Here is a 21,369-nt window from a genome sequence, read left to right on the forward strand (position 1 = left end):
ATATATATATATATATATATATATATATATATATATATATATATATATGTATCCATTGTTTGCAACTTTATTAACAAATTTTGCTTATTTTGCAACTTTCTGGTTTTTTAGTTGCTTCAATTCGGCCATGAAAGTGATAACAGACGACCAATTTTCGGGTGTTGGGAGACACATGAGTCATCCTAAACTCCTCGTTATGCAATTAGTCTGATGGGTATTTTCAGAGGGATACATTTCAGCTTAGCGACGAATTAATTAAACTGACTGACTGACTGAAATCATAAATGTAGTATATGAGACATGGAACGTGAGCAAGTTGTACCTGCTAAGCGTAAGCTTCCTCAATTAATTAGTAGTATAATAAAATCATATTACTACTAATAGAAAAAATAATCTTCAACTCATTCAATCTGCCAATTCAAGTGTTGCCGATACTATGTGAGGGGTTTGGGAGAAGACTTTAACTTTTGTCAGTTCTGATGGTGTTCGTGCTGTAATTGCTTCTGTGACGAGAGTAGAAAACGATTTAAGTATTTTCTGTGTTGCTCTACAGAAACAGAAGAGAAGCTTTCCAAATATAGTATGAAGTAGTTCAATTTCATGCACAAACAAAAAGAACTACTCAACATCATTGAAGTGAGATAAAAGCAATTGTTAGCTCATGTAATGAGGGGCCAAAAATACGAATTACTTTAATTTATAATAGAAAGCAAATAATAGGCAAAAAGGTCCGTAGGAAGAGCTCAGAACTCATGTGAGGTGATGATACAACTGTTCATCTAAGTATAGAAACATTTAGATCTACAATTTCAAACGCTACAATTGCTATTTGCGTAATACGAAGGGAAGGTTCACAAAAGGTGAGGAAATAATCAGCCATTAAGGGCTAAACAGCCAGGTGTTTCAGAAACACGTGGTTAAAATTTGTCAGGATTCTGGGCCGTGCTAGTAACTTTTGAGTTGCTACTAACACAGAAGTATGCGCCGACCTAGCCAGTGAAAACAAAATTAAATCACACAGTAAGGTACAGAAATAATATAAGTACGATGTTTATAGAATTTATTATATAATCACGGACCATACAATGTATATGTATAGGTAATATCTACACCGAGTGCGTAGTAACTATAAGAACGATTGGCAAACTGTCTTTTATTCCCCTAGGGGGTACTTATTCTTGTTCAATCGGTTGGTCGCGCGGGACTGATGGCTCTGCAAGCCCTGGAAGGAAAGAATTTGTGGCGAACCGTTGCTAATTGATTACCATTGCGTTGCGAATGACAAAATGACCAAAGCAAAATGGCTTCCAAGGCCGCAACCATCTCAATCGGAGTACTTTCGTAAAGATAGAGACAAAAAAAACGCCTAAAGATTAAGACACGGAAACGTTTTCTGACCAAAATTCGGAGCACCAAACTGACGACATAGAATCAGTGATACGACGAAGTTCCGAAATATCCTAACACCGAAAGATAACCACAAGAACTGCGGGAAGAAAAAAAAACAGATAACGCGATAAAACCGTCATTTAAGTTATAGCTTAGTTTAATCGTAATATAAAGAATTAGTATCTACAAATACAATTCATTATCGCACACTCTTAATTTCAGGTTGCGTTGATACTGATCTCGTCCACGTCATAGCACAGTCTACTATGAAGGATCTTTCACTTATAATATTTAGGTTTAATAATATCCCGGACAATTTAAAATATATAAACTGTTTCTATTAAGGTGATATTGTATAAGTGAGTTTTTCTTTTTTTTTTCTATATAATTATTATTCAAAAGACGTTTCTTTAAGTTCATATCCTACCCTCACACATTTTATTTTTCCTCCTTTCTTTCACTCTGTACTTTTTCTAGGGGATATATCGAATTTTTGCATATTTAGAATGATATGAAATAATGTAGCTTAGTTTGGCGGCCACGAAAACGCTGAAAGGCCACCAAAAATAAAATATAGATTTTAGTTAACGTAGGCTAATTTTTGAAGAACAAGTCAGAAGTTCCGAGAAACAAGAACTTCTGACTAATTCCTAATAAAATAACTTAACTAAGTGGAAACCAAACCTGATTTTTGGTGGCCTTTCAGCGCTTTCGTAGCGGACTGAACCAGAATCTTATTTAAATTAAATTTCAACCTCATTTTTGGTTGTAGTATTGGTTATTGGTGGTATCCACACAGGATGTTCTACAATGTATTTAAAGTTAAGAGTTAAGACAATTTAACTAATTCAGCTTGTGGATTTCCCTCAGTCTATTAAAACCAATAAAACTGAATTCTCTAATCGTTTCATACAACACCAACCACCAACTAAAACACGCCCACGCGTTTTCAACCAAAAAGCGAAAAATACACACCCCTTAATAAAATCGCCATTCCTATTCCAAAATCGGGAATCATTTAATTGATCGCGAGTCTCATGAGCGCGCGCGTCACATAAACCACCGGAAAACTAATTCGAACTAATGACAACACATTATAAACACCAACAAAACCGTTTGACAGTGAAGATAGACGCGAATCGTGGGGGGTAATAATAGTAAACGTTGGCGAAGAAGAGGTAGAAACTTGAAGAAGAATGGAGAGCGCGCAGCGGGCATTGTTAGCGATGAAACGAACCGTGTCCAGAACTTGGGGCAACTGTGTGCAATATCGGTTCGCTTATCTAGCTTTCACTATCGGGCTCATCCTTCTTCGGGGTTTTAACCCAGTTTTTTGTCTTTGTGTGAAATAGTTTGAACGGTTGTCGATAACCATCTTCAAGGTGTATTGATAGAGATGGTTGAGATTGTGTCGTTACTCAGTTTTTCAACGTATCGTTAATTCGTTTTTTATATACAAAAAAAAAAAGAGTTAGAACTAAAGTAAAAAAGAGCGATTTACGGTAAAGGTTAAAAATCCTGGTGATTCCCTTAGTTCGGTTTTAAAACCAACACAAAAAAAGTCTGCTTTATCGAAATAGTATTGTTTCTGTTAATGTACGACCAAAAATATAGTGCATTTATTGCTTCAATGTTTAAGACCTTCGCAGGACCATGATAAAACCCATCCCAACAGATGTTTATTCTGCATTGAGATAGACCATAACGTATATTTGTGGAAATTCGAAATTTTTATTTGAGACGTAACTCGTTTCAAATTTGATTAAGCATTGATGCTGCGGGGTATTTTCGAATAAGTAGAAGCATTTATTTTAACAACAGGTGATATGTATCGCTCTTAAGAATGTAATCTAAATTGCAATATGTCCCTGTATAGTATTTGTATGTGATTCTTTCAGTAAGTACGTATTTATGTACCTGGTTCTCCAGCGAGGCTGTTTTCACTAGTTCAAAGGGTACCTTAGTCTATTTATCTTACAGGCAAGTTTGAAAATAATAATTTTTGTGTTTCTTGCATTTTTGTGTCTTCTACATAGTTATTCGATTTGTAAACAACGACAGTATATTTTAAGACTATAAATTATATTCGCGGTTCGATAGCACAACAAAATGGACATGAAATCTTGAGATTACCCCCATATCATTGTATATTTAACGCGATTGAGATCATTTGGCCTGAGTTGAAAGCGCATATAAGAAGAAATAACACTGCACCAAAATTTAGTGATAGTACAACAAAACGAGTAATAAAATAAGAAAATATTTATCGAGAACGATTAGTTGCGGAGTTGGTCATAAATAAAACTAGGTCACGACAATAACGATTATGACGAATTTTTAAGTGACTGATACTTTATTATTATCTTAAATATGTTGTATATTGATAATGACACTATGTAACTTTGTACTCATTTTTTTATGTACATGTTTCAAGAATTGCTCGACGAAAAAGATTGAAAACATACTTATATCCCGCTTATTAGTGTAGGTAGATACTTTCCTAGAACGGTTCTGAAATGAGTACGGGTAAGGGTCTGCTCGGCAGGGTATTCTATAAGGGGCTCCGGTTTTGGAGTAATGAACAAACAGTAGGCAAAGTTAATCACGGCACCGGTTGTAAAAACACAATATTCATGGTCATGGTATACTAATACAAACTAGTGATAATCAACCGTAAATGACCCTGTTATTGTTCATTAACAATCTCCATTAAATCAAAGATCTTGGGATTCACATATTGTAAAAATCCAATATTTAGTGCATTGGAACGGATCAGGCGACAGAAAACCAAAATAAGAAAAAGCGATAAACCAAATATTTGCGTAAAAATATTCGGCACATATGAATTACCCGTACAACCGTGACCTTGAAGAACGTACTTTCGAAAGCAATTATTTAATACCCCTCAAAGTTATAAAATTAAAGCTGCCAATCACATTCAAGACCGAAGATTCTCCATAAATATGGGTCACGTATTGCGCAATCGCGAAGCGTATGTAAGTAAAGGTTAATTACTTTAATTTTTATGATTTCAACTTTGTTTTCGTTTTTTTAACACAAACAATAAAAGTCTATATCGCGTTATTATCAAAAGTTGCACAATTAAACCCCGTCACGCCAGGCAGACGGGAAAGTTGGTATTACCTAATTTAGGTTAAGTTAATACTTATATGTTAAAACATCTCGTTCTGCCTTTGTGTGTGTTATTGAATCAACATTTCCATCTTTTTTTTCGGTTCGTAATTTTAATTGCGATTATTTGGGTCCTTTTTTGCGCTTCAGCGGAGAAGCACTCAGTTGGTAATTGTTATTAACAATAATAAAACTTTTCTTGCAACTTGGTAACTTGTCGGGTTCATGTCCGCCCTCGACTCGGCCGTTGTGTTACATTGGTAAATATTTTCGATTAGTATGAAAATAATGATAAATAAATGTTAAGGTAACTACAAAAATGACCGTTATGCAATATACATATATAACATAGATACCACTTGTATTGAACCATTTAAGTTATTATAACATATAAAATATAATCAAAAATTTAACAGTCTCTCTTTCGATATTTTTTTGGATAAAAAATCAAATCCTCCAATCAAATCAAAGAATCCAAATTTAAACAATCGTTAGAATCTCGTATATTGGTTACACAGTTGGACAAATTAATGACTTTGACAATTTTTAAAAGCTTTCCATGCGAAACACGGAATGGTAAATCTGTCAAAAAATAAACAAAATAAAAAGTACATTAAGTGTTTTTTCGTTTGCCTTTTTTTCTTTTCAATAACATTAGTACGGTTAGAAAGGCCAAAATGAATGAAATATGTCCGTTGCATTTTGCGTAATATGTGATCTAGCTCCATCAATAATGGTCCACGATTTTATTGTATATACGAGGGTCACTTGAAAAGTTTCCCACCTAAGAATGACACAAGATATTTTTTCTTCATTTCTTTTATTTTTTGAGGGTAATCGATTAAGCTGCCTCCCAAAAAACAGTCGCCATTCCCTGCCGAAAAAACAGTTTTTGCTTTTTGGTGTATCCAAGTTTCATCTACAGTAATAATTAATCGGTGCCAAAACTCGGATATATTACGCCTAAACCGCGCTAACAGAGAGATGGAAACATTCATTCAACATGTTTTTGGTCAAACGTGAGTAAACGCGGCACGCGGGAACGCGAGGACAGCTTTCTCAATTTTAATTTCAAATGTGACAAACACGTTCTTCGGACATTTTCATAACCTCTGATATCTCGCTGACTGTAATTCGACGGTCGTTTTTGGACTTCCCGACCGGGCATCTTCTCCTAAGCTCTTACGGCCATGTTTAAATTCAGCTGCCAAAAATTTTACGGTGGAGTCCAATTCAACTTTAATTTGCGTAGGCGTATTATGGAGCATTTCCTTTATCTGCTTTTAGGATTCAGGCTTTGCAATATTGAATTTAGGAGGTTTTGATTTTTTAAGGATTTTTGCGTTAGCAGATTCGACTCAGCAAAAACCGACGCAGGAGGAATCCAGAAGTTTTATAAAAAGTATTACACAGTAGCCTGTGGGAGTTTCATTGAAAAATTAACTCTATACATATTTTTTTCCATTTCAGTTTATGATAAACGAGCGTGTTTTTTAAAATTATGAATATTCTAATAACCAAATAAAAACCCACTTCAGTAGGTACTGCCAAGTCAGCTAAAATCAGTTTTCATTATACTTTACGATTCAGGAAATATTTAAAAACGAAATATGTCACGCGACGTATAAACATATAGGCATCTAAATTTGATTGTAATGCCATGACTGGAATACTTAATAATCAATAAATAAATCCCATACAATTTTCGTTTCATATGATCCTATATTATAATTATATATTACCGCTAACTATGCATATTACTTACGTTTAATTACAAGCCTCTCTCCCAATATACTGGTCCACGGAGCGTGCAAAAAACAAGTCTAAATTTAATTTGGTGCTTCAATATTTATAAGTTAATAAAAATATCGTTATAACGTTTGCTTCGGCCTGTCTTTAAAATTAAATTTCATGTGTCAACGATTGAAGGAAGTTATGCCGGAACGAGCGAAAGTTAGGCACCGGAAGTTTGACAGCGACCAATGAATGAGAATGAGCGGACTGTAAGGTGGCCATTAACTTTTATGAATCAACAGACATTCTAACAGTGTATACGCGGACGAGCGTGGCAAACAAACATATAGCGTATCTAGCAAAAGAATGGACAATACGTGAACTATGTGTTTTTTGGTCATACAATTTCTACATCAGAAAGTGCTTACTGCGCAGTCTATTGGACATAGCCTGGTTATGGTATTTCGGCACCAAAAACCCCGATTAAACTAAATTTAGCTGAATAATTTTGGTCCAAAGGTACGTTTTTAACGTGGGGTCCATTCTTTAACATACACGCTATATAGCTATAACATGTACATATAACATAGTATGTATCTAAAATAAAGACTGACAATTATATTTCCATCATCATAAAGTAGCTACTCCCTATCATGTCGGAACAAAATCATCTAACACTTCTTCAAAGCATGATAGGAAAACATGAGAACAGATTTGAAGGGTTCAGGTAAATTTTTTTTTAGTAAACTTGCTGTTTACTTTAAAGCCCAATTTTCGTTTATTTTTAATTTACACTGTGATGGTATTTGTGACAATGGCACAAGCCGTTTGACTATTACATTATAACAAGCATCCCTAGAATTAAATATACAGGACTTTCAAATTAAGAATATATTCTTTATATTGTATTTTGTTATATTTTGAGTGTGTGGTTTGTATATGAAATTGTGTTTCCGCTTATACCACACTTAGTCCCTATACCTTACCACCTAATGATTGGTCTGGCGTTGATTTGGGGATGAAACGAATAAAATGTTCCGAGACACTTAGTAAACAAAAAAAAAACAGTGTATAAACGGAACAAAGCCGAAACTGTTCCTAAACAACACGTGCTGAAATTTTAAATAAAAGTTCAACCAGACAAGTTCCATTGTTTTAAAAACTTATTAATTCCAAGGCCATGAACTTCGCTTACAATCGAGCTCCGTATTCTCGTAATGAAGATACAACCACAATTATTAATAATAATAATAAATGGCGAGAAATCGTCGCACATATGTCATTCCCTCATTGGTGGCCATAAATTACGAATAGAATTAAAATAGGTTTCTTGTTACGGCGGAGTTCTTATTTATTTGTTCGACAATAAATATTAAAAATCATGTTGAAATTAATACGTGGCCAATGATAACGTGCTTTTTTTCAAAAATTTCACGACTGTTAATTTGATTTTATCAACTTTTAAAGCGTTTAACTTTTCATTCCAAAAAACTATGAATTATGATGAATACCTCACGACACTTGATTGATCTAAAAAGCCTTCAAAGTTTAAAAACCATCAAATGTTTGTGCATTGTGTCATATTTTTGATGGTTATACGGCGCATTATTAATACAGCTATCGTGTTGTAGCTCTAGTGACCCAAGGCTGATTTTTTATTAAATAAAAGATGGCACAAATAGAAATGTCATAACTTTTTTGAATTTATAAATAGAGGGTGATTTCAAAATTTTTGCATAAAACAGAAACTTGTGAAATAACTACGACAAAAAATTTTTAGAACACCAACTAAGTATGTGCAACTTGCTGTTTAGAAAGAAAATGGCACAAAGTGCTGGTTGGTGCGAGAAATTTAGAGACATGCGTGGAAAATCATCAATTTTTACCATAGTAGGGTCACTTAACTAATATTAACGAGAAGGTGAAAACTGGTCTGGGTAGTTTTTTCTACATAAGATCCAGTAGCGGAGTCATTTTTTTTTTGAAACTCACAAATTTGGATATACAAACTAAACTTTTTTCTTCTTGAACACCATATACGTCCTTGTAAATATTTTATTAGGCTTATTATGATGTTTCCAAAAATATGCAACACATAACTTTATTTACGAGTAAGCCACGGAAAAAAGGTATCCGTTTTTCTAATATAATTTAGTTGTCAAACAGTTATGACAGTTCGTAATTATTATTTTAATTTTTGCCTTCTTTTACTTTGGCTCATGTTAATCCGAAATATGACAATTAGGAAAAATTAAATTCACATTCAATATTGCCTTTATTTTGGCAGGTCACTTTTTGTTATATATTATATAATTTATCTAAAAAATCTGTATTTTCCATGGCCTGCTCATACAAAAAATAAAGATAATTGTTTAGTATTATGTTTAAATGTGTTATATATTTTTCAAAAGCTAACAAAAGGCTAATAAAATTATGAAAACATAGAGTTTAGTTTATATATCAATGTTTGCAAGTTTGAGAAGAAAACTGACTAAGTCACTGAATCCTACGTAAAAAACCTTACCCATATAAGTTTTCACCCTTTCCATAAGATTACGCATAACTGAGCTGCAAAGCTGTAAAGGGTGCAAAATTGCAAAACTTCCAAAATCACTGAAAATCCAATATAGCAATGACATTTATGTTTGTGTCACTTTTCTTTAATGAAAAATTTGCTTTGGGTCAAGAATTCAGCAACACACTAGTTTTATTAATAAGGGAGATACGCCGTAAACACATCAAAAATGGGATACACCGTACAAATTTACAAAGAAATTAAATCTCAAAAATTGGTTGTTGCTCTTAATACATGAGTACAGTAACCTAAATAAAATAGAAAAAAAAAATGCAAAAAAATTTAGTTTACCACCTTGTGCAAAAAAAAAACTTTGCAATATAAAAAACGTTTACAAGAGTCCAACGATAGTCGACAAAAAAAAGCTTCTTACATTGGAAAAACAGTCCAGAATTGTCAGGTAAGTCCAATCAACTACGCTGATTTAAAATTGCTAAATCTGCGATCATAAAATGGATGCAAAGAGAATCCCGATAATCGTGGAGATATATACTAGGAGGACAAAGACAGGCCAAGAAATTTCACAATTTCACAATAGTTCCTTTGGGTTCCAGTGAAGGGTAGGCCAATTTGTAACTCTCCGAAATTTGAATCTTGAATATAACACGTGGCGTGTGCTGTCCTGTATGGGTTGTGTCGCATGTACGATTTGCACCAAACTTTTAAATTCTCTCGTTTCACATTTTCTACTGGTGCTTGTACTGTATTACGGGTCCAAAGTACTTACCGTCGTGCAAGAAGTTATTGTTCGTAGGAGCCGATGGTGGTGCTGCGTTGGAGTGACTGGAAGGTGGAGGGCTGACGGTGGTCGCTGGTTTTCGATCTTCCAGCGGGTTTACTCCAGGCGCTTGAGTATAGTCGATATAAGGCGCTATCTCGGGAACGCACATGCTATCGTACATGCCCGGTGCTATAGCGTTCGACAACGTTCGTTCTCGTTCGACGTCTAAAAAAAATGTCACGTGGATATTTCGTTTACGGTGGAAAGGCAAAAGGTCATAAGAATAACTATTGGGACGATTTAAAGTTATTTTTTTTTTAATTTCTTAACTTAATTAATTGCAAAACTGGCTTGATATATAGTAAACTTGATATTGAAGATATTGTCAAGTAAATAAAAGGTTTAATTTACCTGCAAAAGTCATTAGAAAAACTACCCAAATGATAGTCGAAGGAATAACACTAAATTGCGGGAATAAAGTACAACGTTTTAAATACTTGATTAATAAATCTGAGTTGGACAGTGACACGATAATTAAACCATCATCGACAAATTATTTGATTAAGTATTCTTGTGTTTTGATAATGATCACCATTTATTTAAGGAACAAGTTAATACATTTTTGAAAGAGAAAAAATAGGCTAATCGCAAAGATCACAGACAAGGCTATCAGAGTAAAACAGCTTATGCAATACTACAGAAAAGGGGATTTCCTTTGAAAGTGCCCAATTTGGCTCATCCTGTACATTTTTTGAATGTGTATTGTGAAAAACAGGGTACGTACAGTGAGAAATAAATAAAACGCCATAGAAAACAAACTTGCAAATCATAATTTTTCAATTGATTCAAACAATCACAATCTCACAATATACACAAACCTTTCTGTAGCAGTTCCAAGTGCTCCCACAAGATGTCGCCTACGAAGGCGGGTGCGCGCGCAGCGAACGCGTCTTTGCCCATCGCGCAGATGTCTTTGCCTTTCATTCTGAACTGGTGAAGCGGTATACATTCCAAGGAGAACTCCTTTGCGGCCCACTGCAACCAATGGGCCACGTGATTTTCGGTCCACTGACGAGGATCTGCAAGAAATTGCGAGTTATATATATATATATTGAAGTGTCTTTTTATATATTGCCTTATTTTAGGAAAAATTGAAAATACTCTAACAGATATTTCAAATTTAATCATGACTACTGTTTAATGGAATAAATATTACGAACTGCTTTTCGGTGAACCACGAGGAGCTTTGGATTTGGATTTTTCCATGTCGATGATGACAGTATACGTCTTTAGTTACACCAAGTGGACAATTTGAATTTTTACAATGTCCTTTCAGTTTATATATCAGTCCAGCAGTTTTCCGGCGTTTCATAACTCACTTTTTGGAGAATTATGTTAGGCAAATATAGCACTGTATTTTAAGTTCAACTGAAGAAGGTGTCAAGAATCTAGAACAAGCTTTAGAAGTCGCTAGTTGGTTTTGGGACAGGAAATTAAGAAAAAGAAGTGTCAGTTTCTGAAAAAAAAAGGGTAAATTTTCTAGGCTTTATTATCGAAGAGGGAAAAGTTCAACCCTCTGATGAAAAAACGCAAGTTATAAAAAAAATTACAGAACCAAAGAATGTTAAGCAAATATAGTATTTTCTTGGCTTGACGGGTTATTTCAGAAAATTTATTTATTCATACGCTTTGATTTGATTGATTGATTGATTGAAGTGATTTGCTTAAAAAGGACAAAGTATTGACAAGCTTTCGAAAAGCTGAAACAAGTATTGACTGGTGAACCAGTCTATATATTTATCGACACGATGCTGAAACGCAGCTACATACAAATGCTAATCAGCATGGCTATGGGGGCGTGCCTTGTGCAAAAATCGAGTGACGATGGAAAATTTCGTCCTATTTACTACATGAGTAGAAAGACAACGCTGGCAGAAGAGCGCTACAGTAGTTATGAGCTTGAAGTGTTGATCACTATCAACACGTTGAAAAAATTTCGAATTTATTTATTCGGAATAAAATTTAAAATTGTAACAGACTGTAGAAGAGTACTCCTACGAGAATGAACATCGAAGTGGTAGTGGCATGGATTATGTGGATACACTAAGTAGATATCCTGCAGTAATGGTAATCGATTAATTGAGTTGTGAGAAAAATGGCATCATACACATCATTCAAAGACTTAAGATAGCTCCGGAGAAAGACGAATTTGTGAATGCTATTAGAAAAATAGTTACTACTAAAAACTACCAATATTTTGTACTAAAAAATGACATTTTATATAAATATGACGATGGTTTAGAATTAGTAGTGGTCCCTAAAGCGATGGAAACCGAAATAATAAGAAAAGCATATGAAATTGGACATTTCGCTGTTTCCAAGACGCAAGAAGTTATAAAAAGGGAATCCTATATTCCAAAATTAACGGAAAAGGTTCAAATTTCTATTAAGAGTTGTGTGACGTGCATATTAGGAAATAAGAAAAAGGGTAAAAGGGAAGGATTATTACACTCTATAACTAAGGGCGAAGGTCCACAGACCATTTAGGATCTCTACCTTCGACTAACAAGAATTACCAGCGCATGTAATAGACTAAGTTTGTATGGTATGCTACTAAGTCCACGACATCGCATGAAACAATTGAAAAAATGAAGTTACAGCAGAGAACGTTTGGCAACCCAGCTAGGACCATTTTAGAGAAAGGGGCCGCCTTTACCTCGAATGAGTTCCAAGAATATTGCTACGACGAAAGAATGCCAATGCCCGAGTTCCAAGAGGAAATCGGCAGATAGAAAGAATCAATCGCATTATAATTGCAATTCTCAGTAAATTAAAATGGATGATCGAAATAAATGGTTTAAGTAAATTGATAGAACTCAGAGAGCCTTAAATTCTACTTCACAACGCAGCATATATTACCTACGCCTTTTGAAATTTTGATAGGTGTTAAGATAAGAAATAAGGAAGATCTACTAGTTAAGGAAACGCTAGAAAAAGAAGCATTTGAAGCGTTTAACAGACAGAGACGAATTAAGGGATAATTGTAAAAAACAGATATTAAAAGTTCAAGAACACCGGAAACAGTATAATTTAAGGAGGAAATATTTTTGGGCCCATATGATCGTTATGACTTGGTGAAAGTTGGCAACACTGAAGGGCCGTATCGAACATCAGCTTGTGCCGAAATTATGAATCCATGGGAAGAAAATTTTATTAAATCCGAGGCGGATTCTTAGTAGAGCGGTCGAGTGTAGATAAAATATCATATCCTTTAGTTTAGTTTTCGCCAGCGCAGTATTTATTTATTTATTATTTCGGCATGCAATTAGAGAAGGCTATGTTTGCATTATTTCTTTTAACGGACGTGAGTCGAAATCAAAAGGAAGCCGCTTGGCGGTGGTTCCTGGAGTTCGGGACTAGTTTTTGATGCGTACCGACAGGTTACAGGTGAGTATGACTAAAGTAACCATACGTCCCGTTTTGAACGGGACTGTCCCTTTTATAGGTCACCTGTCCCGTTGTCTCCAAACAAAGCTCCGGGACGCAAAATTGTCCCGTTTTGTGAAACAGCGCGAAAATTTAAATCATGTAGATCACGAAAAACGTGCGGGCGGGGATTCACAGACGATTCGCATCACTGTCGATCGGTGATTCCCCCCGCAGGCTATTTACGCGCACGCACTCAGACTTCTCGTTATTGTTTTGTTTTTACGTAACGTTAGTGAAGTATTTTAGTGATAAACTGCTATATAATTATTTTTTTATATTGTTTTGGATTTTTGCCTATAGTTATGCCGAAACGCAAGTGTTCATTTAATGTCAACTTACAAGCAAAATACCCTTTTATTAAGCAAACTAATACTCCTTCAGATGTCAGATGCGAAAAGTGTCGCACAGAGTTTAATGTTTCCCATAGTGGTGCTGGTGATATTGAACAGCATTTGAAGTCAGAAAAACATAAAAATGCCGATCGTGCCGCTGCTTCCAGTTCTTCAATGTTAAATTTTTTCAAGAACCCAAACGCGCCAACTTTAAAGGATTTGATATTGCTGCTGCAGAAGGCGTCTGGGCTTATCACACCATACAAGAAAACCACAGTTTTCGTTCCAATGATTGTGCGTCGAAATTAATTCAAACATGTTTTGATTCGAAATTCACATGCGCGCGTACAAAAACCGAAGCTATTGTGGTAAATGTTTTAGGGCGTTCAGCGATCGACAGTTTAAAAGATGATCTTAATAAGTCCAATTGTATAACAATTTTAAACGACGCTTCAAACCACGGAAAGAAAAAAAATTATCCTTTCGTAGTGTGCTTTTTTCAACCTTATGAAGGTGTGCAAGTAAAAATTTTAGACATTCAAGAGCAACCAGGTGAAACTTCTGACATCATTGTAGATTATTTACATCAAGTATTAATAGATAATAATTTGACAAAAAAAGTCGTGGCATTTTGAGGTGAAAATGCTAATGCCAATTTTGGAGGTGTAGCTAGGCGAGGAACTAACAATGTATTAGCCAAGTTACAATCACCTCTGAAAAAACCGTTGATAGGCATTGGATGTGGAGCCCATATAATTCACAATGCAATAAAATCCGCTGCAGATGATCTATACCTTTAGACTACGAAAGCATTATTGTCAAAATATATTCATTTTTTTATATTTACACGGTTCGAGTGGAAGCTCTCAAGGAGTTTTGGTTAGTTTGGCGCTGAAGCTGAAATAGAACATCACCAAATGCTTGGCTACAGTAAAACCAGGTGGCTTGCGCTTATGCCTGCTTTGGAGAGAGTTTTAAAAATGTTCCAACCATTAAAAGACTATTTTTTGAGCACTGAAAAATGTCCCAAATTGTTGAAAAACTTTTTTGAAGATCCCACGTCAGAATTATGGCTTAATTTTTTACACGCTCAGTCAGCAAGTTTTCATCAAGCTGTATTGAAGGTCAGACTGTATCGGCAATTGATGCGGCAAAAGAAATCAATCATCTCAAACACAATTTGGCACAGAAACAGATCAACCGGTTTCTTCGATTTACTGTTCGTAGTTTAATTGTGAAACTAAAAGATAATGGCACTAATATTAATGAAGACTTGGTGAAAAATACGGCAACAGAATTTTATAAAACTAGCCGTGAATACTTGGAACAGTGGACTTGCTTTTTTACTAAAGAAATTGAGATATTTAATTGGGCAGATTTAAGAAAAGTACTCGCGTGGGAAGATATTCAAAAAGCAGTGGATATATTGATTGAAAAGGGATATATTCAATGTAATAAAGATACAGAAGTATTTGACGAATTCACATTAATTTCAAACTACGTCACTACCCAAAAAATTACCGAATGGGGTAATTTAAAAGTCTCAACAGAAACTCGTCGGGTGGAAGTATTCAAACACTTTCGTTCTAACAATCTTAAACATGAAAATTTTTGTATTTTCATTGAATACATTTTATGTCTACCTGGAACAAATGCTCCAGTAGAAAGAGTCTTTTCTCTCATGAACAAACTGTGGACATCCGAAAAAAATCATTTGCAGGTCCAGTGTCAGCGATGTTGATAACTAAGGTTAATGTAAAAAAAACGTGCCAAGAATTTTATTCTTATTTAAAGTCATCGCAAACTTTATTAAAGCAAATTTGTTCCTCTGAAAAGCATAAAAACAATTTAAAAAAAAATGCGTTGCATAGATTTTAATAATTATTGACAGATCAAAGTTCCTTGATTAGTAAAGCTGGTGATTGATGTTAATTTTTCACTACTTATTATTTTTAAATTACTTAATTAATATGAAAATAATTATAGTGTATAATTCCATTAAGTAACACTTATTCTAAATAAAGAAAATTAAAAAGTTGTGTTTATTTTCTTTGTTAGCCTGAAGGCTAAATGTAAAGGTCTGGCGGGAAATTTAAATTTTAAACAGTTTTTAAATATCGATTTAGAGTAACGTAAAGAAATATTTTTTATTGTCGCGAAATCGAAAACCCTATCTAAGTTTTGCCTAATTTGACTACAATTTAAAAAAAATACTGTTTAAAATTTGAATTTCCCGCCAGACGTTTAACCTGAAGCTTAAATTTTTTTGTCCCGTTTTGAGTTAAAAAATAAATGGTCTCTTTAAGTATGACGCTTGACCACGGGCATTAGTTAACGCGGAAAGCCGTGCTGCTTTTTTTTTCTTTAAAAAAACCAAAGGCGGGTCATAGAATAATTATTATTGTCCATACCAAGTGTCGACGAAGTTGTTGTACGAGGTGCAGTGCAAATTAGAGAAAATATAGTTTTGTTTAATTTGCTGATAACCTTAGAATAATAATAAAAACCTACATTATTATATCAAGGTTTTGCTTTTAAATATAATGTATACCTTAAATGCGAGAATGTAGGGGATAGTACAAACGTTACTGTAGTTGAATTTAATGTAAAAGTGGGGCCTTTCAAACTCTAGTAGCTGTATAGGTGGTTTTGTTTGCTGGTCCAACGTTAAACCAAATAGCAAAGTACATTTTGATTAAATACTAATTTAAAAAAGAAAGCACAGAAGAAATATTCATATATGTATATTTTTGTAAAAGATGGGAGCTATTTCATATGAGCTAATAGTCGGCAAAATAATCGCAGGCACATAATTAATTAATAAATGCGACAAAGCCCGAACGGATGCTGCATCGTTACAGTTTGACGATTTTCAATACAAGAGCGGAAACTTTCCCCGACAATCTAATCACTTCCTGTTGGTACGAGCCAGCGTCCTCGCGTCAGAATATTTCGGACCTATCTGACGAAACGGTTATGGATGCCCCATTACCAAAATAACACCTTTCGCTATTATAATCACATTCAAAAATCACTGTTTTTAATTCAACCAAACCAATAAATTTAAAATGCTTCCATAATTTACTAATAACAATCCTTATTCGAGCTTTGGCGTTACGTTTTTTGGTCGAAGCAATTTTCTTAATCATTGGTCTGTTGGACTAAGACGTTTTTTATGGCACGTGGTATGCAGCATGTTCCTGAACATAAAATGGATGTGAACTAGTTCTTAGACTTATTTCACAATTATATTTGTTGATAAAAATATAGGCATGTGATTAAATATTCACTATTGTAATATGAAAAGCAAGACATTGTTTCGTATTATTTCATAAAATAATTACAAACCATCGCAAAAAGTTATAGATTAAGAACAAACAAAAAATTACAAAAACTTAACGAAAATTTGTGTGCATGATCGTCAAGGTTCTGCGGAGGAAGTTAAACGCGGACCATCAAACACAAATCAGCTATTCGGATGACTTACAACGCTTTGTAGGTGTTTATGCGATAAGTTGTTGCTGCAAGCGCATTAACATAATTTTGAGTAACGTCTAATTTTCCATTCCTAAACTAAAATTATTTCATTAAGTTTTTTAGTATCTGATTTAAGGTGATCAGTAAGAGAGTTTTTAGTTTTTCCTATGGATTTTGAGGAGAAACATTTTAAATTGTATACACCACATACATCAGAAATATATCCGGAATTTTTTTTTTTTCGGATGGTACTTTTATTTGCAAGAATATTTGTGCAATGTTCCAGGGCAGTTAAACGCTAATCGTGGCTAAGTTAATTGGAATTGACAAATTGATAATTTCACTGCAACTAACAACCTAAAATTACGCCTTTTGGAGTTAGTGCTACGTCAAAAGAAATAAAAACTAGCTACCCCATAAAAAATAACAATTATTTTATTACAGAAAATCACATTTTATTTTTTTGAGAATTCAGTTTGCATTTTAGACTCTACACGCCTGGCCCTAAAAATTAAAATAAAATAAATTATTAATAAAAATTAAAAAATAAATAGACAACATTTGAAACGAAAACCTTGCGTATAAGGTTATTATATCTTTATCTAGAAATTGTGGATCTATATACAAGTTATCGGCCCCGTTGTTGTTTTATATCCTTATGGTTTATTTAAATACTTAATGAAACGTTGAAACAATATTGCAAATGTTTAGGAAATGGGCAAATCCCCGGTAGCCGCGGTTTGAATCGAGCGCGATGTAATATTTATCTCGCTGTAACAACCACTTATTGACGAATGCTTCTTCATTATTTCTATCTTGCGTGCCAACCGCGGTAGCAAGCTAATTGCAACGAGACCGGTAATTTTAACTTATACAGCGCGTTCCAAAGTCCATTCCAAAAGATTAAGATACCAATAAAATAAAATTAGCGTTGGCCGTGTTTCTCTTAACTGCAGTTGTATACGATGTCAAAACAAAGCACATTCTTAGGTCTTAGATGTATCGTTTTCCACTACTAGATTATTATGTTTTATGAGAAATTTATAAACATATTAATTAAACTAATTTATATCACACAAAGAGAAAATTTACGTACGCAACAATATTAAAAATAAAACTATATTGTTAATAATAATTACACTATATCTTGAAAACGTTGTTTTATTAATGTACATACCTACGACATGAATATGATTGTTCCATGTTAGGCATTTTTAAACGAATTGATTTTTATGAAATTAAATGTGATTTCGCAACACTGGATAATATTGGATTTCTCTGCAAAGCAAAAGAGTTGCGCAGAAGCGTCAGTACAGCGTTGTAACCTGCTTATGCGCAATTGGATTGTATTGTACGTCGTGCTACTGTGTTCGCGGCTGTTGTCTTCATTGTTGCGTATTTGTAGTGTTCTAGAACGCATAAATATGAAAAAAAAACAAAGATTCCGAATAACTTTTGTTATATCTGTAGTAGTTATGCTGTAGTAAAGTAAAGGCAAACTATTATTATTATTTCTTTTGTGAAAAATGTATAGGCTTATTTTGGTGTAAAAATTGACCACCAAGTCCTGTGCCCCTCATACTGGCAAAGAAACTGTCAAAAATGTACGAAGAAATGTTTAATCTTTGGTGTTCCTATGGTATGACGAGAGCCTGGGAATCACAGCGATGGTTGTTATTTTTGTTAGTCTATTGTTCAAGGATCCAACAGAAAAAATGAGAAACAAATTTTGTACCCAACCTTGACTCTGCTATTCGAACAGTTCCTCATCGACTAAAAGTACCGATATAGCTCCAAAAGAATCAGAGGAATTTAACTCCGACGCAGATGACTCAGATTTCACCAGATTTCAGAGAGCTCGAAGTGTTTAACCAGAGCGAATTAAATGAAAATAAATAAGAACTAAAAGTTTCAGATTATCAAATTTGATAAAGACACGGTGTTGTCGAAACAATTGTCATGTCATAATATATTATTTCGTGAAAATCTGAACTTTTAGTTCTTATTTATTTTGATAAATGGATTTTCATCAAGTAAAAGCCACCTCAGTTCAATCAAGCGAATTAAATGATTTAATTAGAGATTTGTATCTTCCAAAGGATGGATCCGAGTTGTTAGCGTCCTTCGTGACAAGCATTTACTGACACCTGGCATTATGTCAATATTTTACTCAGGAAGGACCGCTAGTGACTTACTTTTAAAATGAGGAAATGTGCCGTGCATAAAGGAAGAATGGCCCTGTTTATTGATTCAAGTAAGCGTAGTTTAAATGCATTTTATTGCACAATGGTAACGAACTGGCCTCGGTTGCCGTTGCACATTCGTTCCATTTAAAAGAAACGTACAAAAATTTAGGACTTCTTTTGAAGAAAATAAACTACCAATAACATCAGTGGCTCCTTTGTGGTGACCTTAAATTGCTGTGCGTGCTCCTAGGTATACAAAATTTCCATGCTTTAGTTAGTTGACCCCAAAAACGTTTTACTATCTCCTCCTCATATCAAACTTCGCTTGATGAAGCAGTTTGTTAAAGTCCTACACAAAAAAGGACAGTGTTTCAAATATTGGTGTAAAAAGTAATTGATAACTTTCTTGGAATCTTTAAGGACGAAAACTACTGTTCAAACTTTCACACTTGAACTATTTTCCTGAAATTCTTGGAGCAGTTAGCGAGGAACAGGGAGAGAGGTTTCACCAGAAGATTAAGGAAATGGAACGGCGATACCAAGGCAGATGGAGTATGACGATGATGGCGGACTACTGCTGGATGTTAAAACACACAGCCGAATGTCCGGACAATGCAGTTTTCTCGGAAAAAGACGATTTCCCTCAGAAAAGTCTGAGTAAAGTGTTTTTTTTTTTCACTTTTTAACAAGGGTTCCACTTTTCTACTGAATAAAAAAAAATATTTTAGAAATATCGTCTTATTTTCCTTTAATATTTGCAAAAAAAAACCTTACGTAAATGCATAGAATTTTTGAAATCGACCTACCAAAATTATATAAAATCAGCTTTCAAAATAAAAACATCTATCAAAAAGTTTCATTTTGTAGACCTGTGTTAAAGGTTTGGCCACCAATTAGAGTAAATTTACATCTTCTTGTCTCCTATTCCCTGCGATTTCGTTTTTTGTTTTTATTACTGCGTAAATAAAATATTAACATCATTTTCTTTATGAGGTTAGACAATATGTCAAACATGAATTTTTACCAATATTTCAAATTATTACTACTACACCTTCCACAATGATCGGTTACAAAATTGTACAGGGTGGCCAGTAAAGAGTGCCGTATCTCGGAAACGATTCGTCTTGCGCTTTACATGTTATTACCAAAGGGACCAAAAGAAGACTGCGGAAAATATTTTCTTTAAAGTGATATTTCTCAGAAATCCACTAAGTAATGATTTATTCGACTAATTTTTGTTTGACACTTATTGCCTTAACTTGGTCTCCATTGAATGACTTTTTAAAAGTAAGTCCTTAAAACTATCAAATAGGCTTTTACAAACATGGCTGTAGTTTAAATAATGACACAGTTGTGAAAAGATCCGACTAGAATAACGGAAGACAATTGTTAATGTCTTCGAATACGTAGAATATGGTTTTTCATTGTATTAACTAAAGCACTGGCAACTGAAGTCGAAAGCTGCAAATAGCCGATTTGGAATCGAGCTTTCCTTCAACCACCCTGTATTATTAAGTGTATTCGAATCGAATATTGGTTACTTAAGTTAATTATTTTTCTGCAATGCCATATAATTTATTATTTTTGGAAGTTACAGTAAATTGTTACATTACGCCCGACAAAATCCATTTATCGAGTTTTTGGTTTCGAAAAATATGGAATACAAAGGGAAACACTCGACAAAGCGATGACTATTGCTTCCAAATTCTGTAAAATTGGATTCCGAACCTAATGAAGCGAAATTCCCAAAATTCCGTATCGCTCGTACATAAATGCGCGTAAACAAAAGAAGACGAAAAATCACTGACACAAAACTGATTCCAGGGACGTTTTTACTTTTTTTGTAATAAGCGCTTTTTAAACACCGTTTCGTCAAAAACTGAAAAAAAAATAGCATTAATTGCGCAGCCGAAGTTCCATCACTTTAATTTAACATTGCGATATATGTTGGAAACGCAAAACGAAATTTACGGTCACTGGCTACGGGACGATGATGAAATTTAATGCGCGCATATAGACGTAAAACGTTTAATAACTTTTGAAACGTACCGGAATTGCCAGGGAACCGATTTACCGGGTTTAGTCGTCGCACAGTTCTCAATAAATATGCAGAAAAGCTATACTTTACGCGTTCCCTGGTAAAGCGTTTTCCACTCTACAGCCTAACGATATTAGTAAATTAAAATAAAGTTTGAAATATTTATATAGCAAAAAAAGTTTTGAAAAAAAGTTTTTATAGGTGCTGCATCAAATCAAGTGAGAAGTATGTTAAATTTATTTTCAATTATGAAATTTTTATGTTTGCATATTACGACAATGTTGTTGTATGCTGCA

At 34.1% G+C, this 21,369-nt stretch overlaps 1 protein-coding gene across 3 annotated transcripts in view; it reads right to left on the reverse strand.

The window, feature by feature from the left end:
* Positions 1 to 21,369, reverse strand: part of LOC132698681 (protein C-ets-1) — a 185,857-nt gene that overhangs the window by 44,279 nt on the left and 120,209 nt on the right. For all 3 annotated transcript variants that reach the window (XM_060664876.1, XM_060664889.1, XM_060664881.1), the window contains 2 exons: positions 10,430 to 10,630; positions 9,558 to 9,776 (listed from right to left, as the gene is read on the reverse strand). In XM_060664876.1, coding sequence (XP_060520859.1) covers positions 9,558 to 9,776; positions 10,430 to 10,630 — 420 coding nt within the window. The remainder of the gene's footprint in view (positions 1 to 9,557; positions 9,777 to 10,429; positions 10,631 to 21,369) is intronic.

Source organism: Cylas formicarius, unplaced genomic scaffold (genome assembly GCF_029955315.1).
Source record: "Cylas formicarius isolate icCylForm1 unplaced genomic scaffold, icCylForm1.1 PGA_scaffold_10__41_contigs__length_53128322, whole genome shotgun sequence".
In the NCBI taxonomy this organism is placed as follows: Eukaryota; Metazoa; Arthropoda; class Insecta; order Coleoptera; family Brentidae; genus Cylas; species Cylas formicarius.